The sequence below is a fragment of the Onychostoma macrolepis genome, chromosome 09 (genome assembly GCF_012432095.1).
Source record: "Onychostoma macrolepis isolate SWU-2019 chromosome 09, ASM1243209v1, whole genome shotgun sequence".
Classification (NCBI taxonomy): Eukaryota; Metazoa; Chordata; class Actinopteri; order Cypriniformes; family Cyprinidae; genus Onychostoma; species Onychostoma macrolepis.
In genome coordinates, this window is record NC_081163.1 from 24,936,754 (window position 1) to 24,953,017 (window position 16,264).

The following is a 16,264-nucleotide window of genomic DNA, read 5'->3' on the forward strand; positions in this document are numbered from 1 at the left end:
AGCGAACGTTTGAGAGCATGAGTGTTGGAAGAGCCGGTCTTGTGGGGTTTTCCCTCAGCCTAGCTCGTATACCTCCGCGCTTCCGTCCTCTCTCACATCGCTTGCGACGCCGCCTTGTGCGGGTAGCGACAGTAGGCGAGGCCACGGTCTCGAGGTCCGGCTTCAGCAGTAAACAGAGGCCTCGTAGCTTCTCAGTAGCCGCCGGCGAGAGTTGGTCTTTGTATGCGTTGCCGATATCCAAAAGTCTTTGGCGAACATATATGAGTTTAGGAGTGATTTCCTTATGAACTAGCGGTAAATTTACACTATTTGGAGACGAACAGACGACATTAAAAGACAAAAAAGCACCGTCTTTGGGACCTGGAGCAGCCGCTGCGTCTGATCGCGCCGCCATCTTGGATCCTATTTCGTTGGATCCAGCATTATTGCTGTGTAACTGGATTATCTCTCTTTGCCTTGCCCTGTTGGATACTGTTTGCCAATCGAAGACCCACGCTTGTCCTAGGAATACTCTTTGTCTTGCCTCATCTATGTCTGTTTGCTGTGTATCGCCCTAATAAAGCTCTGCAGATGGATCCGCACGTCTCATGTTCTGATCATTCCATAACAGTTTTACGTCTCTGAACAACATGACAGTGTTTCGTTCCTGAATGAATCAACCATTTAAATGATTGGGTTCAATCGCAATGACTCACTTATTAACAGTGACTTGCTGCCACCTACTGGCGGTTTTAATTTTACATTTAAAATATATTTTCATTTTTAAAATAATTTCAAATATCAATATTCAACATTCATGTTTAAAATATCAAAACTTTATTTATGCATTCGTAACTGCAGGTTAAAGCATTCCATGTCCCTCTAAGCTGCATTAACGTGTGACAATACATCTAAATGCCATAAACTTCTGCAAAGATGAATTTTCTTGATACTGATTTCATTTTTTTAGTAACAGCCTAAATGTATTATTATTATAATTGACTGATTAAATGTAAGAATTTGACTCAAAAGATGCACACTTTTAGAAAAAATGGCTTTCTAAAGGTAAAAATGCCCATAAAAGGTTAAAATCAATTTAAACTTATTGGAAAAGATTAATTTCTATCACTGCTGTGAACTGACCACCACACAGAATATGAAGAATATCAAAAACTATAGGAGTCAGCTGTCCACGGTAGTCCTTAAGATAACAGCACAATAACACACTCAGCAAAATATCGTCTGATTATCTTTATCGATAAAATCCCAGAAAATATTGAGATATTATTTTTTTTTGTCAATATCGCACACCCTTAGTACTGACACAAAATTATTTGCAACAGTCGCTTTGTCACGTCCAGTGTAGACAGCCTCAAGCTGTTGGTTTATTTCGTGTTATTTTTTTGGCTAGTAGAAGTTATGAATGGCTGGTAACTTAAAAAATGTAGCAGCCAAATTGGCTGGTGAGTGAAAAAGTTAATTTCAATCCCTGCATACATATATATATATATATATATATATATATATATATACTGAACATGCATACAAGCCAAGTCAGAAAGCCAAATTTATTTCTAAAGTGCTTTATACAATATAGTTTGTTTCACAGTAGCTTCACAATAGTATCAACAAGTCAATAGTGTCATTCTACAGTTCAAGATTATTGATTCAGTTCAGTTGCATAACTGTGTAAAATTTGTCAGTCATACATACTGTATATACAGTGTATATGTGCATATGCATGTACAGTATGTGGGAGTGCTCTGACAAACTCCTGTTCTTCACTGCACTCTGAGCAAGCAAAAGAAACACAAGAGTAGTGTTTTACATTTTTCACATCTGTGTGTAGTTTGGCATGTACGTGGCTAATTATTTTATGTTTGTGTGTAGAGTTACTATGCAAAAATACCATTTTTATAAGAGTTAAAACAGTTTTCAAAGAAGTGATTGCTTTTGCAAGATGTTGTCTGACGTTTTGTATGTTGTGTGTGTGTTTTGTGGTTTTGTGTGTAGAGTTTTGAGAAATGGAGCCATAGTTTAAAAAACTGTGTGTAATCATTTTGAAAAAACTGTAATAAACCTCACAATGCATTTGAGTTCACTTCACTGATATCTGTTCGACTTTTAGCCTTACACAACTGACATTAAGTCTGGTCTACACTGCAAGTTATTTAGGCTTAAAAACAATAAAACAATTAAAAACAATCCAACACAATAAAATAAAATGACCATGGCAGCTTGTTTGTTTTATGCAGTTTTGTCTTATATAATCAAGATACTATTATCATTTTATTTTTACATTTTGTTTTCATTTTAATTTTACTAATTTTTATATATATATATATATAGTTTTTTTTTTTTTTTTTTTTTTTTTTTGTTAGGTTCTGTGTTTTATATGTCTGTATATGTTATGGATTTTATTTCAGTTTAACTTATTTTATTACATAAAGTTAAACTAAATGAAAACAAGAAATGTTTCCTTGGCAACTAGTAAAATGAGTTATTTTTTATATTTTATGTTATTTCAGTTAACAATAATTTTATTTCAAGAAACGAAACAGTTTGTTTTAGTATAATTAAAATGGTTTTATGTGATATTTAGGGGCGATTATATGTACATTTGAAGAGTTCAGATACTAAGTGCCATCTGAAATATTCTTCTAAAATTAGCATTTTTATCAGGCTCCTATATTTATGTTCAGTTATTTCACTTTAATTGCATAGAAAAGGACCTATACACTGCCATTAGAGTAAAATTACTGAACCTACACATGGGAGCCTGAAAATAAAATGAAATTTTCAGATGGCACTTAGAGGCTTTTGCATCTGAACTCTTCATGTATCCATTTATTATTTAGGGGTTTATCTAAAGTAAATTGTAAATGGAAAATACTGATAGACTAGTACTCAATGCCAGGCTTACAGAAGCTAGATTAGTGCAGTGAATGAACAAAGCATCAGTGAACAGACATTGAAGCGTCTGAAGCAGTGCAGACTGAAACTAATCTAACTGATATTACTGAACATTTTAGAGTTCTGCTGGGTGCTAAACTGAAGAATTATTGGATGAGTGGTCTCTCAAACAGTGTATGCTCTTACCGTTGTGCAGCCAGGTGAGCTCAGGCAGTGGTTTGCCCTCCATTGAGCACTGCAACATGAAGTCCTGTCCCTCTAACACTGAACAATCCTTCAGAAGAGAGCTGAACACAGGGGGCTTCGCCTCCACCCTCACACCTACAACACACAAACATAACTGAACATCTGAAGCCAACCAATAGGTGGCACTGTCACACTAATAATAATAATAATAATAATAATTATTATTATTATTATTATTATTATTATTATTATTATTATTTATGGGCACTATTTTTATTATTATTTTCAAAAGATGCATTAAACTGATCAAAAGAATCAGTGAAGGCATGGAAAATGTTTCTAACAAAAGTTCTGTTTCAAATAAATGCAGTTCTTTTGAGCATTATATTCATCATAATATCTCTAAAAAATGTATTGCAGTTTTCTCAAAAACAATAAGCTGCAATTTCTTTGCAAAAATAAAATGATATAAAATAAAATAATTTAGTATAGTCTCTGAACTAATATGAGCTTATGAAATGTATGTAGAAAAAGAATAGAAGAATTTGAAAAATCTAATAATGACACACTACAGGACAGAGATTACTTAACTGCAATAATGTTACCTTATAATGAATAATCAATTTTCATTTTTATTGTTATACTTAAATGGCAATCCATAAACGTAGATGTATAAAGTGACTGGTGAATTCTTACGTTTGACAGTCAAGCTCCAGTGGGCCGCAGTCTTTCCTCTTTTGTTGGCAGCAGTGCAGCCGTACTGTCCCGTGTCAGTTATGTGAGCGCTCTCCAGACACAGGACATGCAGACTGCCCTCCTGTCGTGTGCTGACGCCTGATCTCTGTCTGAGAGGAGCTCCATCTTTCACCCAGCTCACTGTCGGCACTGGAGACCCAGACACTGAGAGAGAGCACAGCAGCACAACATTTACCTAAATCTCCGATACAAAGTAACACAACTTCTCACAACATCTACAGTTCTTCTTAAAAATTGTATTCAAAATTTAAATGTAAATGTTTCATTTATATACATTTAATATATATATATATATATATATATATATATATATATATATATATATATATATATATATATATATATATATATACAGTGAGGAAAATAAGTATTTGAACACCCTGCTATTTTGCAAGTTCTCCCACTTAGAAATCATGGAGGGGTCTGAAATTGTCATCGTAGGTGCATGTCCACTGTGAGAGACATAATCTAAAAAAAAATCCAGAAATCACAATGTATGATTTTTAACTATTTATTTGTATGATACAGCTGCAAATAAGTATTTGAACACCTGAGAAAATCAATGTTAATATTTGGTACAGTAGCCTTTGTTTGCAATTACAGAGGTCAAACGTTTCCTGTAGTTTTTCACCAGGTTTGCACACACTGCAGGAGGGATTTTGGCCTCCTCCACACAGATCTTCTCTAGATCAGTCAGGTTTCTGGCCTGTCGCTGAGAAACACGGAGTTTGAGCTCCTCCAAAGATTCTCTATTGGGTTTAGGTCTGAAGACTGGCTAGGCCACGCCAGAACCTTGATATGCTTCTTACAGAGCCACTCCTTGGTTATCCTGGCTGTGTGCTTGGTCATTGTCATGTTGGAAGACCCAGCCTCGACCCATCTTCAATGCTCTAACTGAGGGAAGGAGGTTGTTCCCAAAATCTCGCAATACATGGCCCCGGTCAGTGCAGTCGCCCTGTCCCATGTGCAGAAAAACACCCCCAAAGCATGATGCTACCACCCCCATGCTTCACAGTAGGGATGGTGTTCTTGGGATGGTACTCATCATTCTTCTTCCTCCAAACACGTTTAGTGGAATTATGACCAAAAAGTTATATTTTGGTCTCATCTGACCACACGACTTTCTCCCATGACTCCTCTGGATCATCCAAATGGTCATTGGCAAACTTAAGTCGGGCCTGGACATGTGCTGGTTTAAGCAGGGGAACCTTCCGTGCCATGCATGATTTCAAACCATGACGTCTTAGTGTATTACCAACAGTAACCTTGGTCCCAGCTCTTTTCAGGTCATTGACCAGCTCCTCCCGTGTAGTTCTGGGCTGATTTCTCACCTTTCTTAGGATCATTGAGACCCCACGAGGTGAGATCTTGCATGGAGCCCCAGTCCGAGGGAGATTGACAGTCATGTTTAGCTTCTTCCATTTTCTAATGATTGCTCTAACAGTGGACCTTTTTTCACCAAGCTGCTTGGCAATTTCCCCGTAGTCCTTTCCAGCCTTGTGGAGGTGTACAATTTTGTCTCTAGTGTCTTTGGACAGCTCTTTGGTCTTGGCCATGTTAGTAGTTGGATTCTTACTGATTGTATGGGGTGGACAGGTGTCTTTATGCAGCTAACGACCTCAAACAGGTGCATCTAATTTAGGATAATAAATGGAGTGGAGGTGGACATTTTAAAGGCAGACTAACAGGTCTTTGAGGGTCAGAATTCTAGCTGATAGACAGGTGTTCAAATACTTATTTGCAGCTGTATCATACAAATAAATAGTTAAAAAATCATACATTGTGATTTCTGGATTTTTTTTTTTAGATTATGTCTCTCACAGTGGACATGCACCTACGATGACAATTTCAGACCCCTCCATGATTTCTAAGTGGGAGAACTTGCAAAATAGCAGGGTGTTCAAATACTTATTTTCCTCACTGTATATATATATATATATATAATATACTTGAAAAAAGGAACAAGTGTACTGTTTTTAGACAATTAATGTTTCAATTATGATTCAAATAAAATGTATCATTGTTTACATTTATATTAAACACAGTTAGCCGAGTGTTTTTTTTACCCAACTTTACTGACCAGCATCAAGACCTGGGACCTCATTTATAAAATGCTGCGCAGAAACCATCCTAAATTTGATCTTACGATCATTTCTTAGATTTGCGTACGAGCAATTCATAGAATGAACGTACGAACAGAAATCGCGCATACGCTTCTCTTTCAGATGTGAAATCTATGAATCACAAATGATCTTAAACTTGCGCACAATTGAATGGTTTCAACTCTCTGCCTTGTAAACGACTCCTAATTAATGTCATTAACATATAAAATATCACCAATCATCATAATTTAGAACAGCGAGCTGCAAGAACAGCTTACATTTTCAAAAACCTGCAGTACTCCGACAATAAAAAGTGCGTACGTCTGCTCAGACCCTGACTAAGCATTTAAGCATTTTTCCACATCAAAGACCATTTTTATAAATATGAGCGCTGGCGTGGATTTAAGCGTACGTACACTCTAAGATCAAATCTGAGCGTACGCACGCTTTATAAACGAGGCCCCAGAACTAAACAACCTGCAACTCTATGTTTGATTCTAGTCATTTCAGTTCACTAACTCACTTTGGCATCTGAATGTGACCTTTTCACCCTGCACAACCTCTTGGCTCTCAGGCTGGGATTCAAAACTGGGTGGCGTTTCTAGAACATCCGTTTTGCTCTCTTTGGTTTCCTGGCGGGCGTCTCTGCTGGACTCCAGCCGTGATGCTTCAGGAATCTCTTCTGGAGCTCTGAACGAATCCCAAGCTCTTCTTGTGCCATGTGACTCATTCCTTACAATGTTTTGACTTCTTTCATTCACAGAGTTTGATGTCTTTTGACCAGCTGCTGATTTTCCATCTGTGGACTTGCTGATAGGTTGTGAGGATGGTGATGATGTTATTTTTGGTGCCTCTGTTCTTGTCACAGAATGAACACTTGCTACAGTAGTAGTGGACAGCGGTGCACGTATCTCTGCGGTTGCAGTTCGGACGGATGTGCTAGAAGTTTTCTGTTCAGTGTCCAGACCATTGGTGCTGTGCTTGACCACAGATTGTGTAGAGAGATCTTGAGATGGTTTGGGCACGCTATGGAAAGAAAGTTTGTGGACAGTCAAGTGAACAGGCATTGCTGACTGTAAAGATGCACTAGAGCTAGGGGAGTTTTCAAATTGGGGTCTACAAGGGAGTGCTTGGGGTCTGTAGAAATGGTTACAGAATAAATAAATAAATAAAGTGATTAAAACAAACAAGTAAATACACAAGTAAATAAATATATAAATACAGTACTATAACTGTGCAATACAGTAAATACAGTACTATAAGGAACACCTCATTTAATAGAATCTAAATATTTTCCTCATTATTTGGGTCTTTACTCAAGAAACTATATAGATGACTTTTTAAATTTTAATCCCTGCTCTAGAGTGAAGGTCATAAACTCTTAAGGTCATACACATGAAATAAAAAAATAAAAATAAAATAAAAATTCTAAACATTACATGAAGAAATTATATTTTGCATACAGAAATAAACTGGCCCACCAGGTTGATGCCAGTTTTATGACTCAACATGTAGATTACATAAAATACAGACATAGACGATTTTTGAAATATTTATCAGAAGTACAGTTAATTTCTTTAGACTTTATATGAAAAAAAAAAAAAAAAAAAAAAAAATACGATGTGTAAATTCTGTCTTGTCTTTTAAATTTGGTATTTTGTTGTCACTTTATAACTGCCAGCTCTAAATAAAAGAACTAAATAAAAGCTCTTCACTTACGTAACTGTTTCAGCGTCTCCATCTGCAAAAGAACAACAGAATATACTATGAAAACTTCATAATCTGAACTGTGAGCTATTTAGCTGAACTGGATAACATTAATACATTAATGACACCCATACACTGTAGTTATTGCTCTGGCATCTGTTTTGTTACCAAATATGGATTATGGTCCAACAAGGACCCAAGGCACCAGCCTTATTGGTGGCCCTCTCTGGTTGCAATTGTGAGATGAAATATGCAAACAACTCTTTCAAAATATGAGAAATAAAGTTGCAACTGTGAGCTGAAATAATGAGAATTAATTCTTCATTTACAAAACACTTTGCAAAAGAGAGCAACATATTTTTATTCAAAGCCCCTGGAGAAATTGCTGCTAATCTTTATCTGTTTCTCTATCAGTCTATATCCTTCTGTGTTACCTTGAGCAATGAGTTCAGCGGTTGCAGAGGCTTTCCCGGCACTGTTGGCCACCAGACAGGTGTAGACACCAGCGTCCTCTGAGCACGTGTGGCGTATCTCCAGGAAATGCATTCCTGACCTCTCAAACATGTTAAAGTGATCTGACTGCTGGATCTTTTCTTCTCCCTGAAAGAGGAAACGCAGTGGATAAATATATTATGACCAAACCTGTGACTTCAGATGCTCTTTAAACGTGCCTCACCTTATACCACTGCACCAGTGGCTGGGGTCGTCCCGTGATCTTGGCTGAGAATTTGCCGTTCTGTCCCACTTTGAGATACAGGCGAGAAGGTTTAGTCACAAACTTAGGGGGGCTTTCACCCCAGATACTGGGTCTGTTCTCTACTGCAGGAACACCCAGAGATCCACTGCTGACAGAAGAAAGAAAACATGAATAACACTAATTCAGAAGACTAAACCCAGGAATACAAATGTATTACATTAATATGCTGTTTCTTGTGAATTTGGTCAAATTATGTCTACAGGTGGCTGGCAGCAAAGGCCAAAATGTTAATTAAATATGCAAATGTGATCTTATCAGTTTGTGTCAGATGTTTGTTTTTTGTTTTTTTTCATTACTGACCAGCTCCAAGATTAATTACAAAAACAATTGTTTTGAAGCAAAACAAAAAACAAAACAAAAATTATTTCGTGAAGGTAGTTGTCATCTCATGAATCATTGCAAATTAGATAATCAAATCAACATTGACAGTACCATCAATCAATCAATCAATCAATCAAGGTTAAACATGCAATTTCCTTTTTTTCAGGCAGTATGTATCTCACCCTGCTCTGTTGGAGGAAGGAAGACTGTATTTTTTCCCTGCATTTCCTGTGTGGGATGGAAAAGGATATTTATTATACTCTAAATATAAAGTATGCACTTATCCATAAACACACAGAGTGCATTAGAAACATAAAAAGCAGACATTCCCCGCTCGTCTTTCTCTGTTTCTTCTTCCTTCATAAACATGGCTTGAACAGGGCTGCTATTATCTGCTGCATGTAGTAAAATACTTGAATAGCTCCATATGTTTGTGTTTTTGTGAAGTATGCAGGAGGAAGTTTATTAAGCATTTATTAGTCTATAAATCAGTACAGATGTGCTACATCTCTGACTGTGGATATGTTTACTGTAGGCAAAAAGAGTGTAAAATGAGAAACGCAGAATACACTGTAATGTAAATTTTTGAGTATATGCATTGCAGGGTAAACTGCAAGTTTGTGTTTATTCTACACTGTAATATTTACAGGGTTTCTGCTGCAGTGTGACATACTTTGCATTTCCTGTACTGAGATTATTCATATCAGTATAGGAATATAAAATGCTTGCTTTATTTATTTGCCTTAACAGAGAAAAAACATTTTCCAAAGCTGCCAGTAGGTAGGCATAATGCAAATGTGCATAATGAGAGAAAAACAAAAACAAAAAACTTAACCTTTGCCCTTTAACACACATATTTTCCAATGAGGTACAACAAATAAACTTAATTCAACATATATTCTTTGAAAATGTGCTATCTTGTTTGTATTTATTTATTTATTAATCTATGACATAGATTATTTTATAATCCTAACATGAATCTTTTTCCCTGATCTTTCTAGAGCACCCGCTCAAGATAAACCTCAGGCCCATTGAGGTGATGCTTTACCTTCCACAATGATCTCCACTGTAACCTGGCAGCTCCCAGCATCATTGACAGCTTCACAGGTGTACCGTCCTCCATCGTCATCCTGGACTTCCTGGACCACCAGTCTAAAGCTTCCACGAGCACTTTGTTCCATAGAATAATGATCTCCTGCTATCAGTAGCTTCCCATTCCTAAACCAGCAAACCTGGGGCTCTGGAAAACCACGTACCTGACAGAGATTACATATACACAGATATAAACACTCCAAGAAATGTAAAATCAGTCAAAACGTACATAAAGGTAGGTAACTATGTCTTTCTCTGATGCAGAGGCACACAACCGCAGTGAACTGCAGTAAACGCAGTGATTAGATCAGCAGTAATTAGTCAACACGACTGTCCAAGCAAACGAGTGAGACACAGATCTATGGCAAGAATCCTGTTACTAGCATTCCTAAGTGTGATCAAAGGAAGCTGCTGGGTGTGTAAAGCAAACCAAGACTGTGTTCTATAACTGAAAGGTTCAATGAGACAAATATGAACAGCATTCTGGACTTGCTTAAAACCCAGTGAACAGAAACGGGAACAGCCTTCAGTATTAGTTACTCAGTAACTGATTATCAGTGTTGTCCTGCTTATAGACCAAACGGCAGAGAGTTCTGCTACTTATTTCCTGAGAGTGCTGCATTTGTGTGTGTTGTGTGATGAACAAGAGACATTTCATATCAGTTGCAGCAGCACCTCTCTTTCAGTATTTATGGCTATGCCAGAAATAAATAAAAAAAAATAAAATAAATATATAAAATACGATGAACCACGGTAGGATTACTACCATGGATTGTTGGACATAGTGTTATAGTAATACCAGGGGTGCCCAATCCAGCTCCTGGAGGATCAAATTCATCCAGAGTTTAGCGCCAGCCTGCTATAACACAACAGCCTGAATGTTTTTTGTAATCCAAGGCTACATCTAAAAGCCTAGGCAGCTGACTTGTTGCCTCGCCGCCCTGTCAGCCCATGACTTCGCAGACAGTGTTTGCACCTGAAGGTACCTCCCTAAATTTATTTTGGACAGGCTTCTGATGATGCATTCAAGTCGGATAGATCGTATTTATGAGTTGAACACACATGAATGGCACCACAAGTCATTATTACGAGTTGGAAACTTGAAATTTTCTTTAAGCCTTGAGTTTCCGAGTTGGAGGAAGCCAAAGACTATAGATAAGCGTCTGTATTAACTGTAAATTTATTGAAATGAATAAAATTACTATTTTTTGTCATGTGCAATAAAATGATGTAAGTTATATTATTGTATAATTACCATAGACTATATAATAATTCAGTTTTCATCACCTTCATAACTTGAATAAAAAAATAAAAAATCAAAAACAAAATGTTGCACATATTGTAGATGTAGAGTTTAAAACAATGGTTGAATTTTATGTAGAAAAGTTAAATTGCCATCTTATTCCAGCCAAAGTGACTTGCATCATAATTACGACTTGTCAACTCGTAAAAACGAACTTCCCAGGAGGACTTTCTGTACTATGAAACAGCATAATGGTCTAATAGAGACTGCTGGTGATAATCAAAAATTAGCACAATTCTAATTTCTTGCTCAAAATTACAACAAAAAGTTGTTCAAAAGCATACATTAACACACAAACTGACCACCAAGCACAACTTTTAGATTTTATTCCAAAAATCACAGACTGGAAAGCACAGTGGGATATGATATGCTGCCTTCAAAAAAAAAAAAAGAAAAAGAAAAAAAAAAAATTGACCAGATGAAGCCTTAATTGTTCAGCTTTCAGATAAGCCTGGATGTTTGTTGTAGGCCTAATCTAAAAGACCTTGAGAGCTATAGGTGTGTTTAATCAGGGCTGGCGCTAAACCAGCAGCATGCTGGCCCTCCAGAAGCAAGGCACCTCTTTAAAGACTATGGTACCACTAAGGTAACACAGAAGTACTATAATAATTCTGTATATGCACTTACATGCTGAAATATATACACTCCCTCTTTGAAACCTGCAACCATAATGTTAAGGTAGTTGCCAGATTGTTACACAGTTGCGAAGATGTTCTGTTCTGAGTGGTTTTGATTCCAGAAAAATTACATCTTCACGATGAGTCTATAAACTGACGTTGTGACTGAATAGCATTGCATACTTCCTTAACTTGCTTGGCAAAATTAGGACTGAACTTGCCTCAGCGTGTACCGCACTAATCATGTATTATTTTCATCCATCCGGAGAAGTCTTTGTCTTTTGCAGCATTGAAATGTCTATCGGTTATAGATCAGCATGATGAAAGGAGCACCTGATCCGTCTATAATAGAACAAGCACAAATGCTTGAGTCATTAGGATGGGAGCGGTACAACTGTGTTTCAGAGCTCAGACGCTCTCCTGTTCACTCCATTGATCTCTTTCTGCTTGTTTTCTCTCAGTTCTGTCAACCATTACAAATCTGCGTGCTGACCATGTCTAATAAGGACACCATATGATAATCTCCCTCCATTCAGCCTCTCTTTTACCAATGCTGGCACGTCTCGTTTCCACAGATCTCAGTGAAATTGTTTAACATTGCACACTGGAAGAGGACCAGAGTAAAATCATGAAACACAACCTTTCTCTCCGTCTGCAAACCAGCAGTATTGCACATCCACTTCACATGAAACAAAAATCAGAGGAAACTGCTAACTACTCCAAGCTGCAATGGATTTCAGATCGAATATACAAATTTATACGGTTTGATGGCTTAGTAGACAACAGATTGATTCCAGATGCCCTTCCAAAATTCCAAGGCTAAAATGAGAAGAAAAACTTTACCATACAGCAAGGGTTTCTAGGAGCACGTCAAGACTGGCATCTCGTCCTTTCAGTCAAAAGTTACCTCACGACAGGTCCACTTTAGTGCAGATTTGCCCAAAAATAGCAATATTAGCTCTGAATTCTCTATTGAATCAGCAGCGCTGGAATTTCCTCTATGTCGGCTGCTGGTTTTTCTTGTGTACACTCTCTCAGTTTGAAGTCTTTACTCTGAGACTTGTGGTCAGGAGCTCTACCTCAAAAATCCAGCAGGACTCACATCCGATGCTGAGGGGAGGAAAAACACAGGGTTGTTTGCACAAAAACTCTGCTTTTTTGTTTGTTTTCTCTCACACAATTCATACTGACAGTACAAGTAGGGCAAGTAAGTCTTCAGCAGAGCCAGACACAGAGAAGACACTATTGTTTTCAGAGTGTATTCACCTATAAGCTAATCCTCATTGTGATTTTTATGAAGAAAATGCAACTGTTTGCACAAAATAAACTCACAACCAACTGTTGTGGGGTGTGTTTCTGCTGCTTTCTCTGCTTAAGTACTAAGTATGATGCATCGTTAGAGAAATTAACTAGCCACGACTGTTTCCTCAATCTGTAGCTTTGTCACTCATTTGTGGTTTGAATCACGTTGTTACGCAGGTGGTGGAGTAATAAACTCCACCTAAACGAATTATTCAGTTTGAGATTGAATTAATGTCAGATTATTGCTGTAAATAATGAACATCTATATAATGAAATCTGAGGAATACTTCGCTATTTGTGTTCTTTGTTGTTTTGTTTTATTTCCAGAAGTATGATTCCATTGCTGCATCCTCCTAAGCATATTTCGGGATTCCCCAGGGGCTCTAAACTAGACAACATGCTCACTTATTCTTTCGAGAAGCTAAAAGGATTAAAATAAAATTTGCATATATATGGAATGAAAGATTGTCCATGATAGCTTGCTTATACTACTGGTCCGTTGAATGCTTGAAGCTGATTGGCTGACGAATGTTCTAAGGTGTGCAGTTATTTTCAGGGAAACGCACGGCAAACGTAGTTCCAGGCAGCTCTTGACCGCATTACATGTCCATATCACTCCGCCAAATGATTTGAGTTATTTCAAAGGTCCTTACAGCCTAAAACAGCAAAAGAACTAAAACCCACAATGACACTGGCCAAACAAATAAATATAGTAAACAAAGGATAAAAACGACAGACAGATAATTTCCATGTTTTTGCCATAAAATTACATTTTATTATGTACTGAACCAAAAGCACATAGCCTACTCTATCTCTCCCCTGCTCTCTCCCTCACACATACAGGCTGCGTCCGAAATCCTAGGCTGCTGACTTGCTACCTCGCTGCCTTATGAGGCAATGACTTTGCAGACAGTGTTTTTGCATGAAGGCACCTCGTGAAACTGATTTCTGACAGGCTTCTGAGGCAGCGTAACGGTTTAATGATCTACAACAAAATAGAACGAGTTTTGGTGATAACTAAACATTAAATTACTATAATATTAATTTCTCACTAGAAATAACATCAAAAGAGCAAAACTTTAGTCAGAAATATACATTTACACACAAACTGACCACCAAACACAACAGCGAAGGATACATCAAAATTCGATCAGAAGAAGGTACCTCCGGAGACAGGAAGTAAAGCAGAATTTGGATTCGGACGTGTCTTGTTGCCTTCCTGCCTTGGAATGCTGCCTCCGAAGGCAGCATGTTAGATCTTTTGGACGCAGTGACAGTTTGCACACATGCTAACATACACGCTAATGTTGTTAGCGCTACTCTGGCAATTTTATCAGTTAGATAGTTTAACAACTTAAAAACTTGACTTCTCACAAGCGAGGTAACATCAACGGCACTGTTCGTGAAGAAAATTAACTTAAAATTTCATTATTAGTAAAGACATTGCTGCCGAACACTCTTGAGAGATGCACAGGCTCACAGAGGTAATCTCTCTCTCTCTCTCTCTCTCTCATAACTTAGTTATTAACTGCATTAGTCTGCTATCAACGGCTCAAGCTAGATCTAAAATGATGCAGAAGAAATTAATCCTACTCTCAATAGCGTTTTAAGTAGAAAAAAAAAAACGGAAAAATGCCTATCAAATGATCAATGTCTTGAGGTATGGTAACCGTAGTATAAGCAGAACAATTAACTTCGGTCTGTTGAATTCTTAGAAAATAATGCACACATATTATTTTCTAAGAATTCAGTGGCCCGTTGTCAATTATTCCTTACTTATTTTGCTTTGCATGAACTATTTAAGTGGAGAGCTGGATTTCCAACAATACAACTTGTCACGCTATTTGCAAATGTTTTTCGGGAGTATGGTTTGGGGAAATTAAGAATTGTTGACCTGTGTCACAACTGGGTTGCTGTAGTAATGCACAAGACAAGGAAGTAGGAAATGCAAGTGGTATTTATTAAATCAAGAATACCAAGGAACACAACCACTAAACACTGACGAGATCAGACAAAGAACTGAAAGACAAGGAAGTACATATACACGGAAAGGAAAGGACGTGTGGCCAAGTATGGTGTCCCGTACTCTGAATTTTTGCTCTGCATCCATCCAAGTGCTTACATACAGCAGTGAGTAGGGAACACACACACACATGCAGAGCAGTGGAGCAGTTGGGGGTTCGGTGCATTGCTCAAGGGTCTCACCTCAGTCGTGGTATTGAGGGTGGAAGAGAGCGCTGGTCATTCACTCCCCACCTACAATCCCTGCCGAGACTAAAACCAGTAAACCTTTGGATTACAAGTCCGACTCTCTAACCATTAGGCCACCCTACTTCTCCCTACTGAAAAACAGAACTGAACAGAACATTATCATGACACTATATTGGTAATACATTATAATAATTGGCTAACAATGCTCGGTCACACTTTATATTAGGTGGCCTTAACTACTATGTACTTACACCAAAGAATAAGTACAATGTGTTTTTTGTGTTCATACAGCAAAACACTTTTGCTGCTATTGAGGTGGGATACGGGTAAGGTTAGGGACAGGTTTGGTGATATGGATAGGTTTAAGGGTAGTTAAGGTGTAAGGGATGGTTCAACAGTGTAATTATAAATGCAAGTACAAAATTTTATTACAGTTGTAATTACATATAGGTATTTTTTAAAATATAAGTACAATGTAAAAACATGTATGTACACAATAAGTGCATTGTACCAAATGATTAATTTAAATGTAAGTACATAGTAGTTAAGGCCACCTAATATAAAGTGGGACCGGAAAATATAACTATTTTGCGAGGTGGCGATTTCATATGAATTCATACAATGTACAATTTATAGAAAGAACAGGCATCCCAAACTCCACCCCTAAATATAACCATCACAGAGGCATACGCAGATTGTACAAGAACGTATAAGTGACACGAATTAGCCACCAATTCGCCAAAACATAAAATACTTACGAATTGCCATGATGTTGTGTTGAGTTGACAGTGTTTTGGGTGATTTCTTACTGCTATAAGTTTGTTACCCAAGCCTGTATGATATTCTGGTCTCTAGGTCTCTTAGAAAACTAATACCACACCTCTCCTCAATAAACTGCATGATTTGAGTTGAGGAAGAATTACATGCTGAAATTTTTAGGGGTTTGTTCAGATCTTTAACCCTTAATATAATAGTTATGGGTTACACTTTATTTTCAGGAGTCCTTGTTACGGTGTAA

General features: G+C 37.4%; 1 protein-coding gene across 1 annotated transcript in view; it reads right to left on the bottom strand.

The window, feature by feature from the left end:
- The window catches only part of mylka (myosin, light chain kinase a), a 111,127-nt gene that overhangs the window by 51,501 nt on the left and 43,362 nt on the right, over positions 1–16,264 (bottom strand). Inside the window, exons 3-10 of the mRNA XM_058786564.1 lie at positions 9,770–9,979; positions 8,904–8,949; positions 8,320–8,488; positions 8,078–8,243; positions 7,656–7,677; positions 6,460–6,962; positions 3,775–3,978; positions 3,079–3,213 (exon numbers count right to left, since the gene is read on the bottom strand). Of these exons, the coding sequence (XP_058642547.1) occupies positions 3,079–3,213; positions 3,775–3,978; positions 6,460–6,962; positions 7,656–7,677; positions 8,078–8,243; positions 8,320–8,488; positions 8,904–8,949; positions 9,770–9,979 (1,455 nt within the window). The remainder of the gene's footprint in view (positions 1–3,078; positions 3,214–3,774; positions 3,979–6,459; positions 6,963–7,655; positions 7,678–8,077; positions 8,244–8,319; positions 8,489–8,903; positions 8,950–9,769; positions 9,980–16,264) is intronic.